General features: G+C 41.5%; 1 protein-coding gene across 4 annotated transcripts; it reads right to left on the reverse strand.

Annotated features, from left to right (window-relative positions):
- Positions 1-16: 16 nt before the first annotated feature.
- On the reverse strand, positions 17-27,989 carry LOC146316906 (zinc finger protein aebp2-like). 4 transcript variants are annotated; one of them, XM_084734301.1, is made up of 7 exons: positions 27,331-27,980; positions 25,525-25,735; positions 23,798-23,905; positions 22,804-22,990; positions 19,987-20,111; positions 10,770-10,837; positions 17-157 (listed from the first exon to the last, which is right to left on the reverse strand). In XM_084734301.1, exons 1-7 carry the CDS (start codon positions 27,873-27,875, stop codon positions 40-42), a joined length of 1,362 nt encoding a protein of 453 aa, XP_084590427.1. In that variant the 5' UTR covers positions 27,876-27,980; the 3' UTR covers positions 17-39. The 4 variants fall into 4 exon arrangements, with proteins under 4 accessions (XP_084590427.1, XP_084590431.1, XP_084590429.1 ...); XM_084734305.1 differs by having other exon boundaries at positions 36-157; positions 22,815-22,990; positions 27,331-27,984; XM_084734303.1 differs by lacking the exons at positions 17-157; positions 10,770-10,837 and adding an exon at positions 15,224-16,531 and having other exon boundaries at positions 22,815-22,990; positions 27,331-27,989.

The raw sequence follows: 27,989 nt of genomic DNA on the forward strand, positions 1-27,989 counted from the left end.
TGTGTGTGTGATGACGCCAGTAGCCTCTTGCGCACAAACTCACCTATAGATGTTGGGGTCTAGCAGCATGGCTGTGTCCTGCGGTAACTGGGACAAGTGCACGACTTTAGTCTTCAGCTGGGATCGCTCCGTTTCATTCACCCACACGTCAGGTAGTCTGTAAGACAAACACACACACACACACACACACACACACACACACACACACACACACACACACACACAGAGAGGGCATGTGGTCAAGGTTTTACGCTCTTACAAGAAGAAGGGAGAGAAAAAGGGAGGATGGATGGGAGGAAGGTTGAATGGAGCGGGGTGAGGGAGATGGACAAAGAGCCTCATTGAATCCTGCACACATGTTAACACCTTCGTCTGAACACCGAGTACATTTCCATAAGTAACACGGCCTTGACCAAAGCACTAAGACTGACACTGACACACACACACACACACACACACACACACACACACACACACACACACACACACACACACACACACACACAAACAGGACAAAGCATGCTGTGCTTCCATGTTATTAATTATCAAGTAACTTCTACACCATATCTTCATGATTAACCAGATTTTTCAAGCCCTGTAAGCACTAGTGTACAGAGCTGATGTCTTTAGAGTGACAGACACACATGTGCACATGATCTACTGTACTGCTCTGCTGCACCTTACTGTACCCACAGCAGCAGTGTGATCCCCCTGTGAAAGAAGGGTTAGCCAGCACCGGCGTGGCAAGGCGAGGTGCAGAGGAAACAAAGAGCTTAGCAAGTCGACTGCGCCTCCCCTCCCTCCTCCAGCCACCCCGTCTCCACCCCCAGCATTCCCCCCGTCACTATGTGCGTCATCACAGGAGCCCCCAGAGATGCAGACATGCGCGCGCGCACGCGCACGCACGCACACACACGCACACACACACACACACACACACACACACACACACACACACACACACGCACGCACGCACGCACACACGCACACACACACACACACACACACACACACACACACACACACTGCAGGCGGCAGTTAAGCAAGCAGGCAGCCACCCAGCCAAATCACTCATTCACATGCCCAGTCAGCCCATTCAGAGGGATGGTGTGCAGGTAACGCTTCACATGCAGCACATTCAGCGCAACTGGGGGCAGGTAGAGAAAGAACAAAAGAATTAAGAAGTACCAGAAAACTGACAAAAGAAGAACAGAAAAGGAGGGTAGAAAGGGAAAGTGGAGAGGGAGAGAAAAAAATTAAGTGGCTCATGTTAATGTACAACAACTTGCTTTAACAGTGGTTGCATATCCTTTTATGGCATGTTTAAGTGCCTGGAGGGTGGGGCAAGCCACATAGGATGCTTTAGTACACATTATAAAGCTCAGAAAGCCACAGTAGTGTGCCTTTAATTTACCAGTATCCTGTGATGCTGCATTAAACAAAAACCTTCAGGTTACACAAACAATTTGCAATCACCATTTGTTGTGAACTTGACTAGATTTCTGTCTGTCAGTGCCCTTTTATTGTGTACATATACACATAGAAACAAAGTAATGTTATTTCAACATGCATGTGCACACTACAAAGAAACAGAAACAGAAAAGCAGAATAAAATGCCAAGAGCCAATTACAACTCTCCTTACATGACATGAAGTCAAAGCCGAACTCATCCTGTAGATAAAAAGGGGTAGTTCAGATTGTTGTTGGGGTTTCATGAGGTACTTATCAATAGTCAGTATACAGTATTACCTACAATAGATGCCAGTGGGCATGCTCCAAGTTAGGAGAGGCAGAGAGGAGCCCAAGCACAGAAGCTAATCAATCAACTGCTCTGGACAGGGTGGACAACAGAAAGTATTTCAGACACTTAAAAAAGGTGCACCAAAAAAAAAAAAAAAAAAAAAAATCACTGTCAGTTTAAATGTATGCTTTATATATAGAATATTTTCACAGTTTTACTTGCCGTGAAAACAGCCTTTTCTGACGGTATAGTGCCATTACACAAGCCAAATATCACCCTCTCCAGACCAACCAAACTCCACAGAACACAACTCCGGAGAACACGAGCTGCTGGTGTACCACTGCATCCATCTGTTTGTTTCTGTTTATTGTGACTTCAGTGAATCCAAACTGACCACTTAAAACACCAAAGTAACACAATTACACAAACAAGCTAACCCGTCAGGGTTGTAGAACAGTGAAAATGTTCTAAACATAGCGTACATTTAAACGGATATTGATTTTTTTTTTAAGGTGAGCCTCCTTTAAGAGGCTAAAATACATTTTCTTGCTGACCCTGTGTGCAGCAGTAAATTACTTACCGGTATTCTTCTCTGCTTCTCTTAACCGGGGATGTACTGATCTAATGTGGGTAATACACTGACTGTATAAGTATCACATACAACCCCACTTCAAACAATCCGAACTAGCCCTTTAAGAAAATGGGGACGGAGCACTTCAAATAGAAAGTCACACAAATAAAACAAAAACTACAGAAACTTGCCCATGCGGCAGTAATCATGTATAGGTCTTATAGGCAAAAACTGCAATCAACTGTACAATTATCAGATATCATTGCCATCATATCCCTAAATATAGATTTACAGATGAACACTAATGTATCAGAGAAATAGTTCCCCTACTTTTTTACCCTTATACTAAGTTGTTAGCCAGGTTTCTCTTCTTTTTGATCCTGCAGAGCATGGTAAAAGTGCGTCCATCCCCTTTAATGGTGGAGAGACAAGAAAGAGGAAGTTGAGAAGAGGCAGGGACAAGACAAGAAACAGTCCCCTTCAAAGCAGCTTTAAAGTTTGGGTTAGTCTTGAGTTAGTGTCCTTGTGCAACGCAAACCTCAAATGACAGAGGAGGACCTGCTGAGTGTTAAATACGCAGTAAACACCCACGTGTGTTTGCGTGTGTGCACGTCTTCCACTCCAAAGTCACTGTAAACATGTCAGAGCGAGTGTGTTGTGTACTGATGAGTAATTATATTCTGATGGATGTCAGGCACACAGGAGGGCTGCACTGGGGAGGGTCAGCATGTCACACACATGTCACACAGACACATACACACCAAAGTGTTCATATCACTCACTCACACGCGTGCACACGCACACACAAACAGATTTTCAAAGGCATCTCCACCCAAAGACTCCATTCAGTCACACTAAGCCAAATAAAGACAAATGGATTTATTTTATTTTCCAGAGGAGACCGATATTTGGCTTGCTTCTTTACGAGCCAGAAATGTATATTGTGAGTGAGGCCTCCGCAGGGAGAGCGACTGGGGGTTCCTGCCAGAGAGGAGCCCAGTCTTTCCAGGCTAGATTGATGGCTGGCTTCAGGCCTTGAAGCTCACAGTGGTGACAGGAGCAATAAGTTCATCACAAAGCAGCAAAGTGTATATTAAATCGCTAACACATTAAATGGCTTTATATGGAACTCAGCAAGAAGAGCTGCAAGAGTTTAATGTCCTTATAAACGGCATCATTCTGCAAAGCAGAGGGGAGCAGGCTCAGGGGCTGCAGAGGACACTTTAGCCCAAAGAAAAACCTTGGCAAATCTGGCAAAAAGAGTGAGACTGCACAGCTTAAAGGTAGAATAATTCAGCTGCTGTTTAATGCATCAGAAAGATAATTGTTTGTTTGGTCTCAATCCCAGGACATCAAATACAAAGCATGGCCAAATAATGATAATAGGGGCGGGTGTGGGGGGGACTGCCATGCTAATTCATATTCATAGTTGGGCTTACTTGCATCAAAATTTAATTGTACATCAGGCTGTGGAATTATCAATGGATTTAGATCCACGCACATAACTTCTCAGCTTTGAAATTTCAAAGGAGAAAGAAAAAGTCTGACAAGTTACTGCTATTCAGACTTGGTGCTTTTTCCTTGCTTGATATCCACTCCTGCCTGCAGCTGTTTTAAGTTCAGTGCCAATGTGTGACGCCTTTCTTTCAACCACATCTTTGCCTCACAAAATTTCATGTCTGCGGGCGAGAAAACTGCAAAAACAAGTTAACATAAAAGGTGTACTGCTTTCATAAAATAAAATAATAAAAAAAAAGAGTCAAAAAGACCTTGGTACATGACCTACAAACGAGACCAGCACTCATCAGCCTCACACTGGTCCTCCTCAGGGGCAAGGCACTGGGTTGTATCAGTTAGAGACAGATACTGTTTAGCAAATTCTTACGTTTGGTTGATGTCCATATATGACTGATTTGCCTGTGTGTTACTGTTTAACCCTGAGGTTTAAGGTTGAATATTGTTTAGTTATTACTATTAGATCAAAGAAGCCATTCCTATAATGTTTTATAACAGACATAAAAGGCACTGAAGCGTTTTCTTGCAGTTCTGTTTCTTTTATTCTCTACCCTATAGATCAAATGCGTAACCGTTTATGGTGCAGAACAAAATGACACTCCCTACTTTTCCAATAGCACAGCAGGAATGCAATTAAGCTAGCAGATATTGGCCATATATAGGCCTACGAATGACTCACGCATATTCACTGGCTGCTCGCTCAAAATGCCATTAATGTACTGCTGGTCCTCCGCGATCAAAGATATGCACAAAGAAGGGTAAAAACTTTCACACCTCCAATGGATGTCGTTTACTGTACAGACCACAAATGCATTTAGAGATCCTTCGTCTCTGCCCTAATTCTGCACGCTGAATTAGTGCTGCCAATTTGATGTGACGAAGTTCCCAGGATGTTTTTTTTCTCCCTCGGGAGTCGGGGAGGTTTATATGCAAGTAATATAATTTGACACATTTGTTTTCCTACACAGTGATGCCCTACATAGCCACATCAGGTGGAGACACACAATTCTGAGACTAGAGTTATATTTTGTTTGTTTTATAAGTTTATATATTAGTTGTTACTACAAAATGTTTAGGTTGAATGAATTGGTTTTAAGAGTGAAGCCTCTTCTGAAAGGTTTGAATGGCCCACACACTTTAAATCAGTATATTTTCCCCTTAAATTTGAACTGGATTTTGTTGACAAACCAGAATGCATAATCTGATATTATATTGGAAATGTGTAAAGAAAGTGCTATTCATGAGAGCCCTGCTTGTGTTAGTCTTTGTGCACTTTGGGAACAGCCTAGATATAAACAACGCAACACAAAAACACACTAGCTGACAAAGGTTTAAGAGATAAACCCATGTTATGCATGATAAGCAGCGTGTAGTTTGTCCACAGTGATGAATCCAGTGGCTCGAGGCGTTCACTGTCACTGACCGTGTATTCTAAAGCATTCAACAGCATGCAGGGGAATCCATTCACCCATCCATCAAAGATTAGACAGCAATTATGGTTCTTTCTGTCTATCTCAGCTCCCTCAGCCCTCCTCCTCCTTAGTGAGCTGCTGGTCGTGCATGTTCAGAATGGTTCATGTTAATCAGTTACTCATTAATCCAAATGGAGTTAATGAGTGTCAGTCAGGATGTGAATGGTTTGCTCCAGCATTAATAAACATGACTTCCCACATTCACACGGCTAATCATTGACTCAGTGACTGAGAGAGATACACGCACACACATTCGCACACGGTGCAGCATTTGATGTTGACCTCGGTGTTGAGGGTCATGACAGTTGATGGCGGTCTAAATGACCACCAGATCGTCTGTCAGATACTAGAACATTACACTGAGTCAAAGACTAAATATTAACTTGGCCGAATTGACACTCACCGTCCACCATCCCTGACTCAAAACAATTTACTGTGCACCAAATCCCTCCCCAGAACTGTAACTGCATGAGGATGTACTAAAGGCAATATCTGGTGTTTAAAGAGTGTGCATGGTGTTTTTTTAGCCTTTCCAAAACCAAAAAACAAAGCAAAAGCAAAAGAGTAAGGACTAGACTAAACAGTGTGTTTATCCCCTCTTATGTTAGTGGTAATTGTTGTTCGACTAACTAGCTGGGGGTTTCCCAGATTTCAGGCTGACTTAACAGCTCTATTGAAGTCTTAAGTGAGTTTGGCAAAGTTTACAGACCAGAAACCCCACCAGAGTTACCCAAAATAGCATTACACTGGGCAAACCTTTTGGTTAGTTCTCAGCCTAAAAAGTTTTCCTCAACTGAAAAGATGAACAAGTATGTAAGTTAAGTAGCCAAACAGGGTTGTGTTGAACAAAAGATCAGCTTATCTTACAAGCTTTCTTGTCATGCTTATGATACTGGGACTAACTGCTTTTATAGAGCAATAAAAGTATTTCCATGACTTCCATATGGCTGATCAGCTGGTGAGGGTGCTGGCTTTTTTCCTGTGACATGTAGCTTCAGCCTCATGTAGCTGTCAAGTGCTTATAGGGCAAGATCCCTTTCTTTTACAAGATGCTTGTTTTAAAAAGAGTCAACTGGAAACATTAAGCTGAGGCAAAGTTTCCAGCCAACTCACAGACCTTATGTTAGCTTAATTAGCCAGTTAGGTACAGCTGATAAAATCTGCCAGCGACAACTGTGACTTCATCCCTCGAAAATCGATGGATGTTGTTGGCTGGAGATGAGAAGCCTCTTTCTGGATCCATCATTACAAATATTACCCCGTTTAGAATTTCAAGTGATAAATCTGTTGTCACTGTGAACTGCATATGTGCTCTGCAAGAACAGAAATCTACACAGGCTTAGTAAGTCTGTATGAAGTCGTATAAGACAGTGACACAGCAGCACACAGCACAGTAGTCATTGCCATTTTCTGACTGACACAGTTGTTATTTTCTTGATCAAATCTGGCTAAAAATTCTGTTATTACATTGCCCATTTCTCGCTTTTCTCGTTTTCAGAAACCTATTTTAGAGCTGTTGGTGAATGGGCAAGCCAAAACCACCACCGCACAACTCCAAAAACCAAAATGGCGACTCCCAAAACGTCAAATTCATGGCTTCAAAACAGTAGTCCCCAAATCAGTGGCTCAGTCCACTTATTCTGCTGTCTATGCATGAGCTGTGTGACTTTCCAAACCTGGGCCGCTGATGCTCTGGTTGTACATCATATCGAACCCGCCCCATTTTAAATAAACAGCCGTGACTGGCCTCATGAAATTCAGGATGGATGGACACGTGTCTGAACGTGACGGTGGCCAGACATATCAGCCAAATGAGACACGAGCTTGCAGAACTCCTCTGGTTCCCATGTTACATGCATACATATTGTATATACTTAAATCTCCTGATCACCTTTAATCTGCTGGGAGATAATACAGCCACCCTCACAGTTTAAGATATCGCTGTGCATTTCCTTCACCACCCTGCTATGCATCGGTTATGCATATTAATAACCAGAGTGCTCGCTTGCCGCGGGGCGAATATATGACTCAGTGGCATCACTGATTTCTCCTGCATGGACGGAGCCAAAAGGCATCTCACTCTTGTTTTCTATCTTTCTGTTTCTCTCCCCATCATTCACTCTCTCTGGTTTCATTCTGCCTCTTCACATTTCTCTCCCCCACAACCATTTTGCTCCCACTCTCATTTCTCACTTTCTTCCATTCCTCCGTCTCCACCATCCTTTCTCTCATCCATTCTGCCTCTATCTGTCTCTGGGTCTCGGTATCAATCTCCATCTGTGTCTCTCTGTTTGGAATTAATCTGAGAAGTCTTTCCTGATCACCAAACTTCATCTTTCTTTCCCTCCCCCTTCACCTCGTTATTTCTCTATGCACAAGATTAAACTCCCACGTGTGGGGTGAGGAGGAGACAGCAGAGGTGGATCAGAGAAGGGGGGAAAGGAAAGAAGAAGAGGAAGGATGGGAGGATGAAGAAGCAGAGGGCTGAGAGAACAAGGGTTTAGCTACAGTATGTTCATCGGCAGCTGTCAGCTACAATATACTTCATGATGCATCATCCAGGTTTCTTTGCCCAATGTGATATTTGCTCTTCTTTTCGCCAAACCCATTTTTCTCTCTTGACCTTGTTCTTGTTCCTTCTTCCCCCCTCATCCTCCTCCTCTCTCTTTATTCACCTCTTCCCCCTTTCTGCTCGCTTCTTCTCATCTCCAACCCTCTTTCCTCCCCTCTTTCATTCTTCCTCTCTCTGCTCTCTGATCATCCTCAGAAGCCGTGCAGTCAAACCCCTTAATGGGAGTGTGGGAGTGTTGGAAGTGTGATGGGAGCTTCCCCTGAGCAAGTGCCCCGCCGAATATCACAGCGTTCTGTAAAGCCCGCTCTCTCTATGAGACAGACCCTTTTATAAGCACAGTGTCGGACCTGCGTGCCCTTCTGCCCATATGCTTAAATGAGCTGGAGCTTAAGTTGTGCCAAGGTTTGCCTTAAGTGGGCTGAGCCTGATGAGGCTAAGCTGGGAATGAGTATGCAGCTAGTGAGGACTGGGTGGAGCAGCTCGTACCCCAGTGGGCTGAGCTTGGTTTTTTAGCGCAAGTTCATCCAGAGGTTACACCAAAATACTGTGGGAGTTGATGAAAATTTTATTGAGGAGTGACAAAAAAGAAGCTTCCAAGTAATTTTGGATGCTGATCCACTGTTTAAAAGACACTTCGTTCGACTAGTTTAAGGTTCCTCTGGGTAAGACCAAGCCAAGCAGATGGTACAGAACCGGCGCCAGACCCAGAGAGGAGCAGAAACAGTTTTCTCCAGGCATGAACGTGCCACTGAATGTAACACTGAGTGAAGATCGTGGCTGATAATCATGGCTGATGCTCCCTTTGAAGAGCGCCTTGGGGCTTCGAGTAGAGGTGCTAGTTTGATAAGGGGACCTGGACTACTCATGCACTCTCCGCAACAAATACTGGATCAGACAAGAGAAGAATGCTGGAAAGATTTATGGAGACCCTGACATGAAGGCCACCATGCTGAGTGCACAACTGGATGGAGAGGAGAATCGTAAAACTATCAGAGAGAGAAACACACACGTTGTTGACGTTCGCTTGAACATGCATGAACATCTGCTGCTCAAAAAAGGAAATGTTTGTGTGACAGTCCCAGGCTTTACATGGTAAGCATGCGCAGGAGATTTGTTAATGTGATGCTGAGTGGCCTGATTGTAGATCAGGGACATTTTAAAGGTTATCTACAAATCTTGAAGTGTTTATGGACACACATATGACATGCATACAAACCCTTTACTTAAAAATAAATACTGAAGAGCGTTTCAACCTATTGTGACCCCGCAGGAATAAAGATACAATTAATAACTTAGGCAGGTAGTTTCATCATCTGGCTAGCTGACCCATCTACTGTATGCTCTGCACACAGCTACAGGATTTCCAGTGCATAATATTTTACTTTGGTCAGTCAGAGTGAATACATCATAAACAATCCTAACAATTACAATTTGATCTTGAAAGCTGAACTTAATATTAAAAAATCAAGTCTAAATCCTTTAATTTCTTCTATTATTTTTGTAAATTTGTAAAATACATCATGATCACAAGTCGTAATTTGTCAAATTTGATTAGTTGCCAAGTTTCAAGAAGGCGGGTCTCCTCTAATCTAAAATGTCTGTCAGCGGGGACAGGAGGAGAGTAGAGGATGTCATGGTTTAATTTATGTCTGTGTCTATTTATTAACCTAAATGAACTAAACCCAACACAGAGTTCAGTGCACGGTTGGCGACACCGACTCCAACTGTCAGTCGAGTGAGTGACACCTGGGGCAGGAGACTGTGGAGCAGGGCAGAAAGCGAACACGTCGAGCTCGCCTGGATTCATGTAAGGGCTGCATCCTTTCTTGTTGTTGGCAACCAGAGACATTCAGTGTACATTATCAGGGTTTCTGCAGGTTTCAACAAGTACATTTAAGACTTTAAGATCTTTTTAAAACCACCATGAATACAATTTAAGACATATTTTCCAGCCATTATGGCAAAAAAGGTTATGAAAGAAAATCAGAGAACCAGAATGTTAGTACAGAGAGGGTTGCACTATACCGGACTGGGACGCTCCCTGTGTGAATCAGAGCAATACTGGGTGATGGCAGGTGTTTGCTGGTGGCGTTTTAAAATGGCTTCATGTTTTTTCTGATTTCCCATACAACTCTAACGCTTTTATACCCAAAGTTCCTAATTTGGGTGTCTGCTTGCACAAAGTGCAGCAGGCTTACAATCTGTTATTTTCAGCAGGCTTCAGCCAAGCATTAAATGTGGTGTTCTCAAGCCAGATCTGGCTGAACTCACACTCATGTAAGGTCAAACAATTTTAACTTCTTACTTCAAGAAGTAGACTTTTCTTTTTTGACATGATGAGATGCCACATCACATCACAATAGCTGGTGGTGCTCCGATAAGTTCTGGGCGACACAGTTTGTATCAGTGATTACAGGTTCCATATTGGTTTTGTTTTATAGTTTTGTTACAGTTTGATCAATGCAATTTTTTCAAAAACACAGGTAAACAGGGACTTAAGTAAATGAAACTTTATAACAGTAATGTCAACTTTATTATCCAATCAATTTTAAGACCTGCCAAAATCGTATTTTAGACATTTTAAGGCCTAAAATTCCTCGTGAGGTTATCAAATCCCCTACACCGAACAACAAAACATTTCACCACTCCTACCTGTGACATGACACACTGATACACTGGTGCACCTTTCTGTACAGGTTTTTTTTTTTTATTTGCTAATGATTTTTATATGATGGTACCCTGTACTTTCACTCATGTGTTGCACCATCATTGGTAATCTGCAACTCTATTTGCTCTACAAATTTTTCTATTTTCTCAGTTTTTAAAATGATGTCCTATATTAGCCGAGGTAAAGGTTTATGCAGATGTATAGTGTAGCGTGGGGCACGTTTTACTTACATGTCCTCAGGTGTCCAGTGTAGGAGGACCTTCACCTTGCCAGACCCCTCTTTTCTCCTGGCGAGCACCTGCACGGACATAATCGAACAACAAGTTGAGTCATAAGACACACAAAGGGTGGAAAGCCAAAGAAAATGACGACTCCTGTCAGTCTGTCTCTGCTGTACTGTTGGCATTTCGTATATGCATCACAAAGAAAGCAGATTTGCCACTAAGAATAGGCATATAATTTAACCTACATATTATGGTTAATTTCAAGAGAGTTTGTGATTTTACAAGCATCAGATTAGCATAAATGTGTTGGGTTTGGCTCTTATTGCGGCATTCTCTCTCTCGTCTGTTGAGAAGAGGCTTCAAAGACGTGCCCCCATCCCGGCCCCATCTCTCTAATGAATAATGAGGTTACATGCTTCAAACATCTCACCAAGTGATACAGTGGCTGATCATTAAACTAATAAGCAATGTGAGCACTCTTAATAATGCATGCAAGAGCTCAGTCAGATTTCTATTTTCAATCCCACATTCCCCTGCAACATACTGTAACCAAGGAATTCAAATCCAGACAAAAGTTACATATCGCCTCCCATCTCTGGACTTGCTTATCGCAGCTGACTTTTTTGAGAGTCGAGAAGATAGACACGGGGCGCACACTGAGCGGTTATCACCGTAAACGAGTCACTGTTCTTGTTGTGGATTATGTCAGCACCAGACGCTTCAAGGCTTGAGACAGGAGTGGATCTGATAGAGACTAGTATTAACATTTACTGCAATAACACGACAAGTCTGCAGTTAATCATGCATACTCCTGGACCCATCACCCATTTTTTTGTGCAGATTCATGGTAAGAACCTCTGTGATTCATTTATTTTTTAAAAACAACAGCAACCAGCAACAGCTGTAGCCAGAGACAACGTGTTCTTGGGTCATCCCATCCTTGTGAACGTGACATCTCAAGAACGCCTCGTGGAAATTTCTTAAAACTTGGCACAAATGTCCACCTGAGCTCAAGGATGAACTGAACAGGTTTTTGTGGTCAAAGGTTACTGTGATCTCTCACAGATTTGACCATAACCCAAGACTCACACAAGCAGTGCAGGAAAGGAACTATTACTGAGAAAATATATGCAATTAAATTACAGTTAATCAAACTGTTTGTGATTACAAAGCGGCTACATTCAAATATTCCTTTCGGGTTGCCTGGCGAATACTACGTGCCCTCTTCCAGTTTCATCTTTTACTGTTTTGTTACCTGGTTTAACTACCCAAGACTTAATCTGCCAACACAACCACAAGGCTTTTCTTCTTCTCAAAATACAGTTGAGACAACTCCAGATTTCCTGAATAGTTGGCCCTCTTCATGCATAACATTTCATCTATCACGCTGTGTTGGTTTATAGTAAAACTGGTCTGGAATTCACACAAATATTGTCAGTAGGGAGAAGAAAAGATAGAAAAATAACCAGGAGTGTCAAAAATAGCCACAGATATAACCTCTTGCGTCAATTGGCTCGTTTTTGTTAGGAATGTCTATTTTTAGGACGGGGAATGAGCTCACATGTGAAGAACTTCGCTTACGCACATGAATATCTGAAATTATTTCTGTGACTCTGGGGACTGGCTGCGGCACTGATGGAAACTGGTTTGAGGACAGGAGGGAGACGGCTCCACTGAGACAAGAGACACAGACAAAGACCTAGAATTACTCTCCTCCTCATATTACAGCTTTTCTCTACCTCCCACTTTTGAGCCAAAACGTGTATTACTGTAATTTCTCTGTTTTTAGGAAACTCAAAAAGTTTTATTGTTCTAACTGATCCAACATTTCTGCATATGTTTAGGCTCATGTCCATGCTTTTGTGTTCTGTCTCGCACAAAGCAGAAACTTGCTTTGCTTCTTGTATTGGTTTCTTTCCATACTTTCTCTAAGCTGGTGTGATAGAAAACACCCCCCTCCCATGTTTTTTGTGAATTCAGGAGGGTTGTGCAAATCTATATTTATATTCTGATAAGCTTCCAGGTATAGAGCTGTCTGGCACAAGTTTTGAGGAAAGCAAACAGGACAAAAACACGTTTAGTTTGAGTTTGATAAACTTTTAGCGAGAAATACATGCTCGGTCAACAGATATGAGTTTTGTTGATGCTGGCTCTGTGCCTTAATGTTTGTCAGTGAGGAGCTTTACAAACAGCAGCCAAGTTGGCAAATCAGCCAAGTTGTTGCCTCTCGTCGGTCGTACAGTGTTCAGGCGTACAACTCCTTAGAGTGCAAAAGAGAACAAGTAGGCAGAGCAACGCAGCAGGAACACCGCGAGTGATGAAACTGAGAAAAAACAAGTGAGCATCTCACACTTTAACAGAAATACTGGTGCTGCTGGTGTGAAATCTAAACCCTCCCTATGACCTAAAAAACAAATGTGTGCACTACAGTCTGGCTTTGACAAGGAAACGGAAACAGATCCATTTTCGCTCCAGTGAATCACAGAAAGACCAGGATACAGTGATGCATGAGTACAAGCTGTAATCCTGGACATCCTGCTGGGCCGGTGCTCTCTGACACGTTGCGAACATGTACACTGGGTATGATTTCACTGGTTAGACTGTGATGGCGTCAGTGGTGGAACAAAGTCGATATTTTGCTTAAGTAAAACTAGTGATCCACAGTGTTAAAATTGTGCATTAAAAGGTCTGTCGCTAGGGGTCTCTCTCACATTAAAAACAGTGACAAAAGACGTACTTGGATGACGTCATGAAGTGGTGTGGGATGCTGGGAGTTTTCTTCACTTCTAAACATCCAGAAATCGCGTTCTTGGACGAGGTAATATTAAAGTTTTATTCACATTACATTTAATCATATTTGCCATCTTGCTTCTTCACTCTCTGACAGGTTTGACGTATCCCTTGCTTTCCTAGAAGTTATAGCAAATAGCAGCAAGCAGGAAACGCAACTTTGCCTTGAATAAATTACGGATTTCTCTGCGTTTTACCATTGCTGGAAAACATGTTTAATAATGTACACAACTCAACAAAGTATATAACATATGTCAAATGTTAAATATTAAGGTTAAGTGAAAAACAAAAGCAATAGTTTCAAATCACATTTCAATTACCAAAAGTAAAAGTACTCCACATTATTGTTGCATCTGATAAAGGCGGAGCTAATTCTAACTATTTTATATACTTGCTAGCTGTCAATTTCACTTGTGAACCCCCCATCTTACTCTATAATAATATATCACATTTTATTTGCTGATTATATTTTGTATTATAAATCCACATCTGCAAACTAATACGTAATTAAACGCTTCAAATAAATCCAGTTGGCTAAAAAAGTACAATATTTGGCTCTGAATTGTAGTGATGTATGAACATAAAGTAGAGGAAAATACTGAAAGTACTAGAACAAATTTACTTAGTTACTTTCCACCACTGGATGTCATCACCTTCTCTTGCTCCACCGTGCAATGGACATTTTTCAAGGCAGCCACATTGATAAGAAATATTAAGGTAATCACAGGTGTTACCATGGTACTAAATAAGGTTCTGTGCCATTCCGCTCAAGCAGAGTCACAATGCAGCTATTGTGTGTATATGTTGGCTCACTGGAAAGGCTGTGCTACACTAAATAGAACGGGACCTTAATTTGCATCATTGGTAACACCTGTGTTTACCCTACCATTTCATCTCAATGCGATGGCATGAAAAAGGTCTATTAAGTAATGGGGCTACAGTCGGCTTTCTCGACTAAGCTCATTTCTTGTAAACGAGAAACCTGGTTTCTGTTAATCGAGGTAGGGGATTAGGGAAACCTGATTCACCCAGGCAGATTTCACCTAAAGAACAAAGATCTCTCTGCCATTCATACGGGAAACCAGGTTTCTAATCAGCTTTTTAATAGTCTGTATGTGCATGACAAAAAGATGCAGACGGGAAAAGTAACAGCAGAGCGGCCGGATGTAAGAAGACATCATGTAGAGTGACGTGACGTGTTCTTGTGTCTTAAATGATTCCATCTATCAGAAAGCAACATCACAGCGTCTGCCGTCCCCATTACAGTTAAAATGTGTGAGTTGTGCTCCCAAAGTAAGTCAAAAAATCTAGTTACTGACCAGCTGCATGGATACATGGATGCACAGTTACCAGTTTCAGTTCATGTGTTCTCAGATTATCCACGTCACCTGGTTTCTCAGTAACCTCGTTGCTTAAGTCCATGAAAACGCACCGTTTCCTGCTGCTCCACTTACGGGATGTCTGTTTGGCAGGTGCCCATGTTTTCATTTCATTTAGCTTTTTAACGTAAGTGATTAGTTTCAATGCAGTGTCAATATTTTGATGGCTAAATTTTATATTCACAAACACGAATCCTGTAAATCCCTGCCTAGTTTGCTGCTTTTCCTTCCACTGTCTCTTGTGCCTATTAAGTCATATGAAGAACCACTCAATGTTGTTATTACTGTCTCTTTAAAAAATATATGTATTGGCAGATTAACAAAGATCCATCAAGATACACAATCAAAACATTTTCTTGTCCTTCGTTTACAGAGACATTAGAGACCCCTCTTTGACGTTTCCAACTCAACCCTTAGAAGATGTAAAAACTCCTTCCAAGCTTTCCAGAGCACCTCATAAATTAGCAGCGTCACTGCATTTTCTTCTTGTTTATCTGCCTCTGTCTTTATCTGCTAGCTTTCCATCAGGGTTTGGCCGGCTACTGCTGCTCCGCAGTAAACCCGGAGAGAGGAGACATCATCTCAGAGACAACAACAAGATCTGGCTGCAGCCTGATTCCTGCTGCAATGGGCCTTGCAATGAGCGTCTCAAGCCTTGCGGCTATGGCTCAGTACACCAGCAGCTGCTTTACTGCCCTTTTAATTAAAAATGCATAGCTGTTAACCTGTGCCCTCGGGCTCCTCACAGCACTAGGTTAATAATCACAAGCCCAGGCTACACTCGGAGAAGCCATGACCATGTATGTAAAGGCCGGAGATGAAGAAGTGGGCTTGTGTTTAAGCAGCATGAAGTGATTTGTGAGCTGAGTGGTTTGATGATGGAAGTTTGTGCTTTAAGGGACAGATCTTAATCCTCCATAGGCCCCAGAGACGGAGGTAATAGAGAGAGGGAGGGAGGGAGGAAACAGGGAGTGAACAGTGGATATTAGTGTGGCTCCATAACAAGGCAGTGAAATCTGCAGGACTGAAGCCGGGGGAGGGCCGGCCTGCTAAAACTGGGTGCCTGTCTAGTGTCAGGGGGTCAAGCTGTGGATGACGCAGATTGCCGCAATAACAAAAATATCCCATCATAAACATGACTGAGTTGCTCTGGCGTGTCAGCAGGCCCACTGGCCAAACTCCACCGAACCCCCACAGCTCCGCTCCATCACCCCAGGCCTGGGAGGGTCCGCTGGGGCCTGGGGTCTGACGCAGCGCCGCAGTACTTCTCCGCCACAATCCTCCAGGGGTTAGAGAGAAGGAGAATGAATGCCCAACTGTCCAGATCTCCTTCCGACTCCACGACCCTGACCTTCACTTAACCCCTGTTCCTTGTCCTTTCTCTCCAAGTCTCTGTTTCTCTCCATTTGTTACTCTCCCTCCCCTGGCTGCCTCTTCCTCCTTCTCAGTCTGTGTCCAAATATGCGGTTACCTCTCTTAACCTCTTCCCAAGCTTTATCTTCACTTTTTTTCCCTGAGCTTTTCTTTTAAAATTCTTGGCTGCTGGTGAGCAGTTGAGGTTTGCTGGAGCAGGGCAGAGCAGAAAAGAGTTGAAAGGGACTGTGCAAAGAGCAGAACAATACTGTCGCGAGGACAGCATTGATGTCAACACTGTAATTACACTTAAACATGAACAGAAGCATCAACAGCGAGTTTGTCTAAATCTGAACTCAACACTGTACATTTTCAGACGTGCTTAAATTATTGCTGGTGAAAACTGATTTATTGGGAAAGAGCAGCATGACATGGCTTCGCTGCTATCTGTGTGCATGATGAAATAACCTGCAGGTCTATCACACACTTACATCATCTGTGCCCGACCATGAACCTCGTGGACACCACACACGCACAAATTTAAACTTCCTGATTGGATTCTTTGATCTCTATTGTCTGTCTGTCTGACTGAGTAAAGATAAAACTAACTGGGCTACAATGTTACTACAGTTTACTGATTTTTGTTCTGCAAATATCTGCTAGGTTACTATTTATGTTAGTTTTTTTTTTTAAGTGATTTGATTTTGCATTTGCCCAAATCTGTACTCAACTAAATGTAATGTTATATTAATGGTGTAATAATTAGTCAATTAATTGACTGGTCAATCAAAACAAAATTAGCTGACACTTATTTTCATTATATATTTACCATTTAAGTCATTTTTCTAGCAAAATTTCATTTCATTTAAATGTGAGGATTTGCTTCTTTTCTTTTGGACTGTTAGATAAAAGACGCAATTTGTAGACATAACTTTGAGATCTTAGAAATTGTTATGAGCATTTTTCAGTTTTTTTTTTTCATTTTAAAGACTAAACAATTACTTGATTAATCCTGAAAATATTTGGCAGATTAACTGATAATAGAAATAAGCATAAGTTGCATCTTTTACTGAAATATTACCCAACTACAAGTAAAACCACTGGGGTTAAAAAGTAGTAAAAGGACAGTTCATACAAAAATGAAAATTCATTCATTATCTTCTCACCTTCACGCTGATTGAAGGTCAGGTTTTTTTTTTACCCCACAAAACACTGCTGCAGTTTCACTGAAAACAGCGTTGCAGAATCTCCCAAACAACTGAAGTGAATGAGGACCAGTTTTCAAACAATAAAGAAATAAATAAGTAAAATGCCTCCATACTGCTCGTCTGGTGTAATCTAAGTTTTCTAAAGCCCTGACATGCCGTTGCATGTGCACACCATCACACCGCACACGTCCAGTTCAGACGGTGTGCACATAAACAGGGTCTACAGTGAAGATTTAGGCCAGACTTAGATTTAGACTCATGATTTTTGTTTTCGGTTGTTGTTGGTCACAATTCACTGAAACTGTTTGGGAGATTCTGCGACACTGTTTTACTGTGAAACTCCAGCAGAGTTTTATGGACTAAAATACTAAACCCGACCTTCAGTTCTCATTTTTGAGTGAACTATGCCTAAAACTAAAAGCATTTTTCTCAACAAAGTACTCAGAGTATTAGTTACGTTTTAACTGTTGGTGTTTAATGTATTATCAACGGCATTCATTCTGTTTCTCCAAATATCCATCTTAACTACCCCCATCTCCTGCCCTGTTCGGTGGCTACGGTCAGAAAAACCCAGATAAAATGTTTGGATATTAGTTGAAACTGTAGGACTAATCTATAGTGAATTCTGATTTTAAAACTAACAAACTAGATAACATAGTTTAATGCATACTTGAGTACGCATAAAATTACAGACTTGAAAACATAACCATAAAAGTACAAGTACAACAAATGACTTAATTGCAGTAACTTGAGTAGCTGTGATTTGTTACTTCTACTCTTGCATTTGCTGTATAGTGACACACACTGGTATCATATGATAACAATTGTAGCAATATTTTGCATTTATTTACTCTGCCTTTCACTCTGTGCATGTATCTGTGCCTTCAAATGTAGAGTATCCAATCTATCAAATCACATGTGAGGTGCACCGGGAGATATTTTCACTTTTCTCTGAGGGAGAAAAAAAAATGTAGATTCTTCTCCTGACTGCACTAATAGTTTCTGCTACGTTGTGCCAGTGGTCGCACGCTACGAAAGCACAGCATATTAAATGTATAATTTATATACGAGTTAACTCATTGAGGGGAAAAATGACCAAATGGAAAATTTTCTCCACAGAGTGCTAGAATCACATAATACAGGCCAAATATCAGCCCTACGGCACCCCACTGTAAACAGTATCGATGTCACTGCAAACAGAGCGAGCTTCTATGTGATTGCCATGAAAGATTGTGTTGAGAGACAAGCAACGGGGTTGTGTGTGTTTGCTAATGTACAGTATGTGTGAGAAGGCGGATGATGACCCGCTGTTTTTTTTCCAGTCATCCAACTTGAGGGTCTTGAACAGGAGACAGAGTGCTCTCTAGTGGAGCTGCACGAGAAAAGCAGTCATTCACAAAAAAAATAAAAGAAGCCTGTCATTCAAACCCCTTCACATTCAGAATATCATTCCAGTTAACCTCCCTTAATGCCGAATTCCTCTGCTCTTTGAGACAATTTTCAGCGACAGAGATGGAGAATCTTACACTGGAAAAATAGTATTTTTTTCCCTTTGAGTGCCCTCGACAGTGAGGTGCAAAGGCATTTTAGAGCTCATTAATAATGTATCACGCGCCGGGCTCATAGTGGACCGAGCACCACACACAAAAACAATCCAATTGTCTTTTTTTTTTTTTTCTTGTGAAGCCTGATTCAGAGAAAAACAACATCAAGCCCCGGGGCAATTCACAAGGTTCACTTCAAGTGCACCGAGAGAAAAAAAGAAAAGAAAATCCAACTGTTATCAGAGGCTGATTTTTTAAATAGTGACTCTTTCATGCCCCCTGTTGGCTAAAAAGAAAATAACCAAAAAGTAAAGATATTTTTAATAAAAACAAAGACTGGATGTTAAATAACTCGGCAGATTGTCTTTTTTATACATAAGATAGATGATAAGAAAAAGCACCAACAATAACCTTCATGTCAGTGTTATGAACACAGGAATACTTCTACTACATTATGCTCATAACTCACAGACCTTTGACAGGATATTTTGAGCCTCTGTGACGTGGAGTTCTCAGTCTTCACCGTTGTTTAGACCTTCCTAACTTGAGCTCCAACATAAAAGATTAAAAGTGTAGTTTATCATATGAAATTTATGTTGATGGGGAGCAAGTAAGTATGTAAATGCTAAATTTGAAATATTCTGATACCTTTGGTTGTTTTTTGTTTCTGTAGGACAGTTTCACCTTTTAAAATGGACGGCTACATGCCGATTAAGGAGCGTTTCGCAACACGAATTAATATTTCCGCCGGTATTCTGCACGGAGTCAACCTGAAAGGGATAGTTTGGGATTATGAAAGTGGGGTCAGCACCGGACTCCTTGAAGAAAAAAAGTAATTAAGTAAGAGGAATGCATCCCATTGAGTTTCAGCTCATTCAAGCAGAAACAGGTAGCCAGAGGCAAACACCATGAGATGATGCAAAAGTAGCGCAGCAGCACGCGGACTCACCGTGCTGTGAAAGACCACACTGTGGCCGTTGCCCACACTTTCGATGTGGGTGGCGAGGTTGAGACAGATGGCCCTGTGGCGAATGGCATCCATGGTTTGGGCATCGAAGAAGTCGTGGGGCCTCGCTGGAGGGGGAGAAGGACAGACTCAGATGAGAGCAGAGTCAAACAAACATAACACCAGGGTCCCCACTGTGACCCCGATATATAAAAATTCCAAGGCTTTCTGTAACTAACCATAACTACGTCAGAAGCTGCTCATGACTGAAAAATGCTGTTCCTTTGTGGTTTTTAAATGTTGCTTTGCAGCAACAAAAAAGTCCAAATGTGTAACAAAAGAGGTACAACTCTCCATTGAGAGCTGCAGGAATGAAATTCTTATGGTTTAGCTGTTCTGAATAACTGCCTCGCTGCACATTTTCAGTGGTGAAGATACAAAGACCTTGTGACGTTTCAAGTTATTAGAAAATACATTTATTCAGGATTTTGGACTGAGGTCTCTCCAACAGCACTTTGTCGAAGTATGCAAAAGTATAAAATTAAAACAACAGAGAAAACTCTTTCAAGTTCTCGCACCTTCCCTTCCCAGAAATATGATCATCATGACCTCACAGTCGCATCTTATTTAGAGGTTCAGAACAGTATTTCCTTTAACAACTTTTAAACTAACCCGTCTTGGAGAGACTCAATGCGATAATGCATGACTTTTGATAAGAAGACTGAATTGCAACATAAATATAGATTTATTCTGCATTCTATTTCCACACATTTTAATTTTTTACTATCAAATGTTAGAGGGTCTTAAAATGTTTAATACTGTATTAGAAGTCGTTTAAAGTCAACTTCTAACTTAATTGTAAGAGTTGTGTCATGTCCTGAGATGAGCTCTGATGAAGGACAACATGTAGATGGATAAATAATAATCCCAAACATCAGCCTGCTGATGTTGCTCTGATGCAGGAGCCTTGCAGATTTGCTCCACAAAAACGATGCTAGCAACAGTTTCAACTTACAGTAACGACAAAAGTGGTTAATATAAGAATACTCAACTCAAGTACAACATTTAAACATAAATAAAAGCAGAATGCAATGATTTGCAAAAACTTTCTGACCTATATTCAACTGACTACTGTACAAAGACAAGATGATAAGCTTTGTTTTTTGTAAATAAACACTCATTATGGATTTGATGTCTGCAACACATTCCAAAAAAGTAAGTAAGTAACAACAGTAAGCCAGCGTCTGGGAACTGAGGACGCTAATTTTTTAAGTTTGGAAAGCGAAATTCTTTGTCATTCTTGCTTAACATACGACTTGAAGTACTGTTTTATTACGAAGCCACAGTGTTGTAACACGTGCAGAATGTGACTTGGAATTGTCTGGATGGCAGCACATGTGACTTTTGCTTTGCATGAAGTCCTAACTCTTAACTTGCATTTGTAGATGCAGCAAAAAAACTCTGATTACTGACAAAGGTTCTCCAAAGTTTTCCATAGCTCGTGTAGCATCCTTCATACAGTTATGAGGCTTTTTAAGTTTTTAATGCAGTGCCACCTGAGGGGTCAAAGCTCATGAGCGTTCAGCCCTTTATATGCAGGGATTGCCTGAATCTTTTAATGACATTATGGATTGTAGATGGTGAAATCCCCTAATTCCTTGCAGATTTGTGTTGAGAAACATTTTTAAACAGTTGGACTATCTGCCCACACAGTTTTTCACAAAGTGGTGAACCTCACTCAGTCCATTACTTTTTGCAAATGCCCTTTAATACTGTTAAAAGTTAACCTGTTTGCCCGTGAAATGATACAAAGCATTTCACAACGTTCCCAGTCTTTTGTTGCCACTGTCCTAACTTTTTTTGAAATGTGTTGCAGGCATCAAATTTAGAATGAATGTATATTTAGAAAAAACATGTTTATCAGTTTGAACATTATTTTATCTCATCTTTATGCTGTTTTCAATTGAAAATAGGTTGAAAATGACTTTCCAAATCATCGCATTCTGTTTTTAATTTACATTTTACACAACTTTTCTGGAATTAGGGTTATATGAAACATTCCTTTATCTTTTTTAATGCTTTTCTGTTTGTTTTTCATTATTGTAATGGTGTGGCTCGTTAATACCGTTCCCTGACCTGTTGCTGTATTCAAAGACATCTGTTTTTGAGGGCAAGAAAGATCCTTAAATCAACATGTACATTTTCTAACCATGTGTCCTCTGTGTTCTATTTACTAGCAAAAATATTGCATGAAAAGAATGCTTTCTGGCATTTGGCCATCACCACTGAGGGGTTTTCAAAGGGATTACAATGCAAACTTAAAGCAAGAAGAAAAGAGTTTACTTGGATGGATCTTTACCTCAGTTGAGTTTTACGTCTTTGCAAGCCGATTCTGATTTTGTTTGCTACCTAGAGGGGAATCAGACTATGTTTATATTATGCAGACACAGACCATCTGAGACAAAACCAGCCATGAGGGAGGTAACTATCACTATCAACCTGAACACAGACGCATCAGCTCAGAGGACCCATGCGAAAAGGCTAGATAGTTGTTTTCTAAAACGCAGAAAATTACCATGGGGAGAATCTGCCTGTCTAGCTAGGCACAAGCATATGTACCTGTTTGTGTGTGTGTGTGGCTCAGGTTTAACTTCTCCAACAAAGAAATGTGGGAGGTTGGAAGCTGAAAAAATCTGTTTTGGCACAACAAATATGGCAGCACCTCAAAAATGTGTTCACCTTGTAATCTTCAAAGAGGGAAATCACAATAAACATTTTGAATCGGGGTTAGTTTGTGTGTCTGTTATTGTAGGTACGTACGTAGGGAGCACCTGCGTTTGTTCTTGAGTTTCTTCCTCTTGTTGAGTCCGGCCTTTGAGGGTGACTCTTCCTTGAGTTTGGCCTGGCTGGACATTTTGGAGGAGCTCTGCTGGCTGAAGTGGCTGGGGACATGACGAGCTAACCCTCCTTGGGAGGCAAAGCTTGCATTGCAGCCACCAACTACACACTGCAGCAGAACACAAACAAAACCCCAGAAAATTTACAGTATTTGCCACTTAACAAGAGAAAATTACAACTTTTTAAATAAGCCATGGGGTTTCAAAGTTCAGTGGGACTCCCCTCACAGCGTGGAACAATGACCCGTCCTTTTTTTACTTTCTTAGTTCAGCTCCGTTCCTGGATGCCTATGGGATCACGATTATGTTATTTGATCCTGTAGACACACATCAAGAGAGCCACGACAGCCTAATACTGCTGTTTGAAATATCTTCAGACTACACTAAATACCTAAAAAAGATCAGTACAAAGGCATTTATTATTTTCTCACTCTGGGAAAGTGGCTAGAAACATTACATTTCCCCATTACTGTATTGACTCAATCACACACATTTAGGATATTCCATGTGATCTCCTTTTGATGACTAATATTATAACTAATGTAATATTTTTCAGTTCTCTTCACTGGGACTCCCTTAAAACTATTTGGAGCCCCCTGGGGGAGACACGCCTCCAACTTCGAAAGAAGTTACTCACACATTTTAACTTAGTTGGTGGCGTGGCAGAATAAGTACTGGGGAACTGATGACTGCTTAAATGTAATCACTGACACACGCAACAAACATCCACAACAATGAAATATACACATAAAAAGGGAAGTGACTTGTGCAATCAGATGAACAAAACAACACAGGCTCAGTCTAGATGTTGGTGCTATAAATATTATCCATAATTATCATATAGTAAAGTTCACTGATAAACAGAATTTGGACAAACTGCTAATTGTGTGCACTGTAATCAAATGATTGTTTTTTACCTTGAAGGGCTTATCTCCACTGTGGGTCAACATGTGTCTCTGGAGCCAACTCTGACTGGTGGACGGTGTGTTGTACACCTTACAACCCTTCCACAGACATACAAACACCTGAGGGAGAAAGAGGAACGGACGTGAAGAGAGCAGAAAGAGATTACGTGGGCGTAGAGAACAGACACATGAGGAGACGATGCAAGTGGTGAAAAGTAAAAGGGAAAAAAAAAAGTAGGACAGCGTAAAGCAACAGTGAAAAAGAGGTTAGTTGCCAAGACAGCTGGGAGAAGGACTGTTAGACAGGAAGACAAAGATAGATTTCTCAAATTATATATGTGGAGTTGCCTAAATCTAAATTCCATTCTCTGGAGTGTGGAGACTTTCTTGAGCGCAGCATACAGGTGAAAGAGGTCTGTGTGTTTTCTGCTTTTGAAAGAGAAAAGAGAAAAAGGCAACTTGCAATCATCAGAGCGGATTAATGTTGCAGGCTTATATTTAATACTTTTTAAGACATTGAAGATCATTATGAATGCAATTTAAGACCTATTTAAGACCTATGTCATGTCCAAAATGCATAAAGGAAAATCTGAGTCGCAACATTGCTTTCAAAGGGAATTAATTTATGTTGACACAGATTCAACTGCTGTCTGGAGGTCACTAATGAGAGTTGCTGACGTTAACGATGCTCCAGATGTGCATACAGAACAATACTGGATGACAGCAGGCATTTGCTAGTGCCTTTATACAGCAGCTTTATGTTTTCTCATCATGCAACTCAAATGCCTTTACACCAAAAGTTCCTGATGTGAGTCTTTTCTTGCAGAAGGTGCAACAGGCTTCAATTTCTACGATTAGCTCTTTCATAATGAGAGCAGACACCATGTTTGCACACGCAACACATGTGACAAACTAGCTGGGTGTGCTTGGAAATATTCTGACTGGGCTTCACAATACGCATTTCCATGTTGGTTTTGTTTTGTAGTTGTTAAAGCATGATCCATACATTTTTTTTTTCCCAAAAGCACATTTAAAAGAGGGGCTGATGTGCAACTTTATAGAAGTAAATGTTTTGTTTGGATGTGATATATTGTGTTTTTAATGGACCCGTTTTTCCTGCACATGTAAGCAAAGAGCAATTTCTGCCATTTGCAGGGAAACGGTACACAATTAACTTGTAAGGCCTGTCAAAATCATTTCGGCATTTTAAGACATTTTAACGCCTACAAGTTAGATAACTGGTCTGCTTTACTATTGAAGCATCTGCAGTTTGGACCAATTACAAATTACAATTATAATTACAAAGGGTTAGTTCACATTAAATAAAGAAAAACACTACTTTCTCACTTGCTGCACCTCTGGTGGTGGTGTCTAGTTGTTCACTCCAGTAAAAATGAGGTCAGTGAAATCTGATTTGTAGCATACACAACACTAACAACATCTCTTTCCATAAAGTGTCCCTGTCACTCCAAATAATCCACAGATCACACTGTGGACAGTTTTCAAAGGGACTGTCTCTTTGGCAGAAAGTACTTCCACTGAAAACTGCCCACAGCATTTTGAACCAGCATGTTAATATTCAGGACAAGATTATGCACGCAGTCCAACTGCAGGTCTTGGGTGTGTGGGCTGTCAATGTGGAGCTACAGCGAAAAGCGACATTATCTTGCTTGGCTACCCGTCAGGTAGGATAAAGGAGATCAACATGAAGCTTGTGCAGAAGTTTAAAGTCTACTGACCCCTCCTCTCTGCCCGTCCACATGAATGCCCCTGATATGCTCTGCCAGATCAGGACTGGAGTTGAAGTACTGAGGACAGAGGTCCCAGCAGCAAGGGTAAGCTACCGTCTTAGCCCCGGAGGAGCCGGCGCTGCTCTGACCATTCATCATGGCAGGGGTGGAGCGCCCGCTGGACACTGTGCTCTCCATCTCCATCAGGGTGCTGCTGATACTGAGAGGGAGGAGAGGGAAAGTGGGAGGAGGAAGAATTCAGTCACAGAGTTATAAAATATGGGGTCTAAGGCCATCAAGAATATCTTCATAGCTTAGATCGGGCACAGCCATGAAGAACAGGTGCAGATATTACTTGCCACATTAAATAGTTACTATGCGTGAAAGCTTTCAGGCTGCAACCGATTTTCCATGCATACCATTTTTATCACTCATGCCAAATCAATTTTATTGTTGTATTCACTGCTCCTAGCACTATTTTATTAATTTGCTGTGCTGTCAACATCACCAAAGGGCTCATAGGCAAAACTTTACTCATCAATCATTCAAAATGATGCGGCAGTTACCTGTTACAATTTCAAGCCCAATATTTTAATTTTATTTTATTTATTAATGGTATCAGCAGTATTAATTTTCAGGAAGATGTTTGACACTAGCGATGTTTTCCCAGTCACTTGTTGAAGGTGGCAAGTTTTTCTGTGCGCACCTTAAATCTGAGTTGAAGGCCCCTCTGTAAAAGATTATTTTGTGACGTGACAACTAATTTGCAAGCCAATCGTGGTACAATAAGGAACTTACAAAAGATCGATGGGGAAATATGAAATCTTCAGCACACACACTGATAAAGTGACTTTACTGTGGTGTAGGAAACATCTTGCATCAGGCAGTGAAACTTTAGAAATAATAAAGTATTTGCATATACATAGATTCTGGATCTTTCAATGAGGGAGGAAGAGTGTAAATAGATGCATTTTTAACAAAGCAGTGTGAGGTTAACTTTTTTTGTAGAGCTGCAATTAACAATTATTTTCAGTGTTGATTATTTTCTCAATTAATAGTTTTGTTTTTTAATCTATAAAAATGTAAGAAAAACTGTTAAAAATCTGTCTTCCAAAACCTAAGATGACATCCTCAAATGTCTCGTGCAGATGTTCAGTTAATTATCAAAGAGGAGTAAAGAAAATGACTCAAACTAGAGCTTAACTGATATTACTGGCTGGTTATTGGCCTATCACAGCTGTATCGGTCGGCATATCTACACGCACCAATATGACAATTCTATGTTTGTTTGTTTGTTTGGTTGGTTTTTGCAGACTATAATGCAGATCTTGAAACTTGTAGAAATGTTTTATGCAGCCTTCTTGGCCAGGTCACTCTTGAAAAGGACATTTTTAATCTCAATCTCTCATATATACATTTAACGTCCGTCTTTTATCTTTCTTTTTTGTGTTATAAATTGGGTTTTATTAATGCCAACTCGCATGCTCATCTTTTATCCATTAAACTTGGGTTTTAGTTTCCATCTTATTTTCCATTAATTATAGCATGTAATCCCTGTTTTTATTGTTCATTCTGTTTTTTTCCTATGTGAAGCACTTGATGCATGTAATTGTATTGTTGTAAAGCACTTTGGGCTGCATTTCTTGTATGAAAGGTGCTTTTATTATTATTTCTTAACAGCTTGACCTATTGACTGCAGAAATTAATTAGCTGTTAACCTGTGCTGGGATGGCAGGACTACTACTGTCAATAGCTGTTTTAACCCGTTCACACCCCGCACTGGTCCACAGTGACCTGTCATTTCCCCAGACCCACCTGTCCTCTGAGTCCATACGGCTCAGTGGTTCACCATCCGAGGAGGAGATCTCCACACTCGGCCGCCTCTTGTCGCCCAGCTCTCCGCCCCCGCCGCTGGGTTTCTCACCGTCTTCACAAACTGTTTTGCTCTTTTCGCAGTCCATCCCCGAACACCGGCTGTCTTCTCCCGGTTCCTCCTTCGCTTCTTTCATGGCGTTATCGCCCGCTGGTTCGTTGCTGCCGTCTCCCGCCGGGCTTTGCTGCGACTCTGGCTTCTGCTCCGGTTCTTCGGGAGCGGCTGTCGCCTCCTGGATGACCGCTACGGCGCCGTCGTCTGTCGCCGCCTCGCTCGCGGCCTTGTCTGCCGCTGCGGCGGGCTTCTCTTCGCTGGCCTCCGCGTCCACCTCTTCCATTTTCGGTTCTACGCCGCCGCTCGGCTCCTCCGTTTCCTGCTCGGCGAGAACCTTTTCTTTCTCCTCGCCGTCGCCCTCGTTTGTCTCCACGGACGGTCCATCGCTCTCAGCTCTCAGCGCGGGTGTTTCTTCTGGAGCCGCAGCAGCCATTTCAGCGGCGTACGCACGTACCGTGGGCAGACACTTTCGGTATTAAAATTTCACCGTGGCACCGTCCAACGCTCCACTGCAGAAGAAGGGCGGGGCCAAATCACACTGTCTGCT

Source organism: Lutjanus erythropterus, chromosome 13 (genome assembly GCF_056507025.1).
Source record: "Lutjanus erythropterus isolate fLutEry1 chromosome 13, fLutEry1.hap2, whole genome shotgun sequence".
Lineage (NCBI taxonomy): Eukaryota > Metazoa > Chordata > Actinopteri > Lutjaniformes > Lutjanidae > Lutjanus > Lutjanus erythropterus.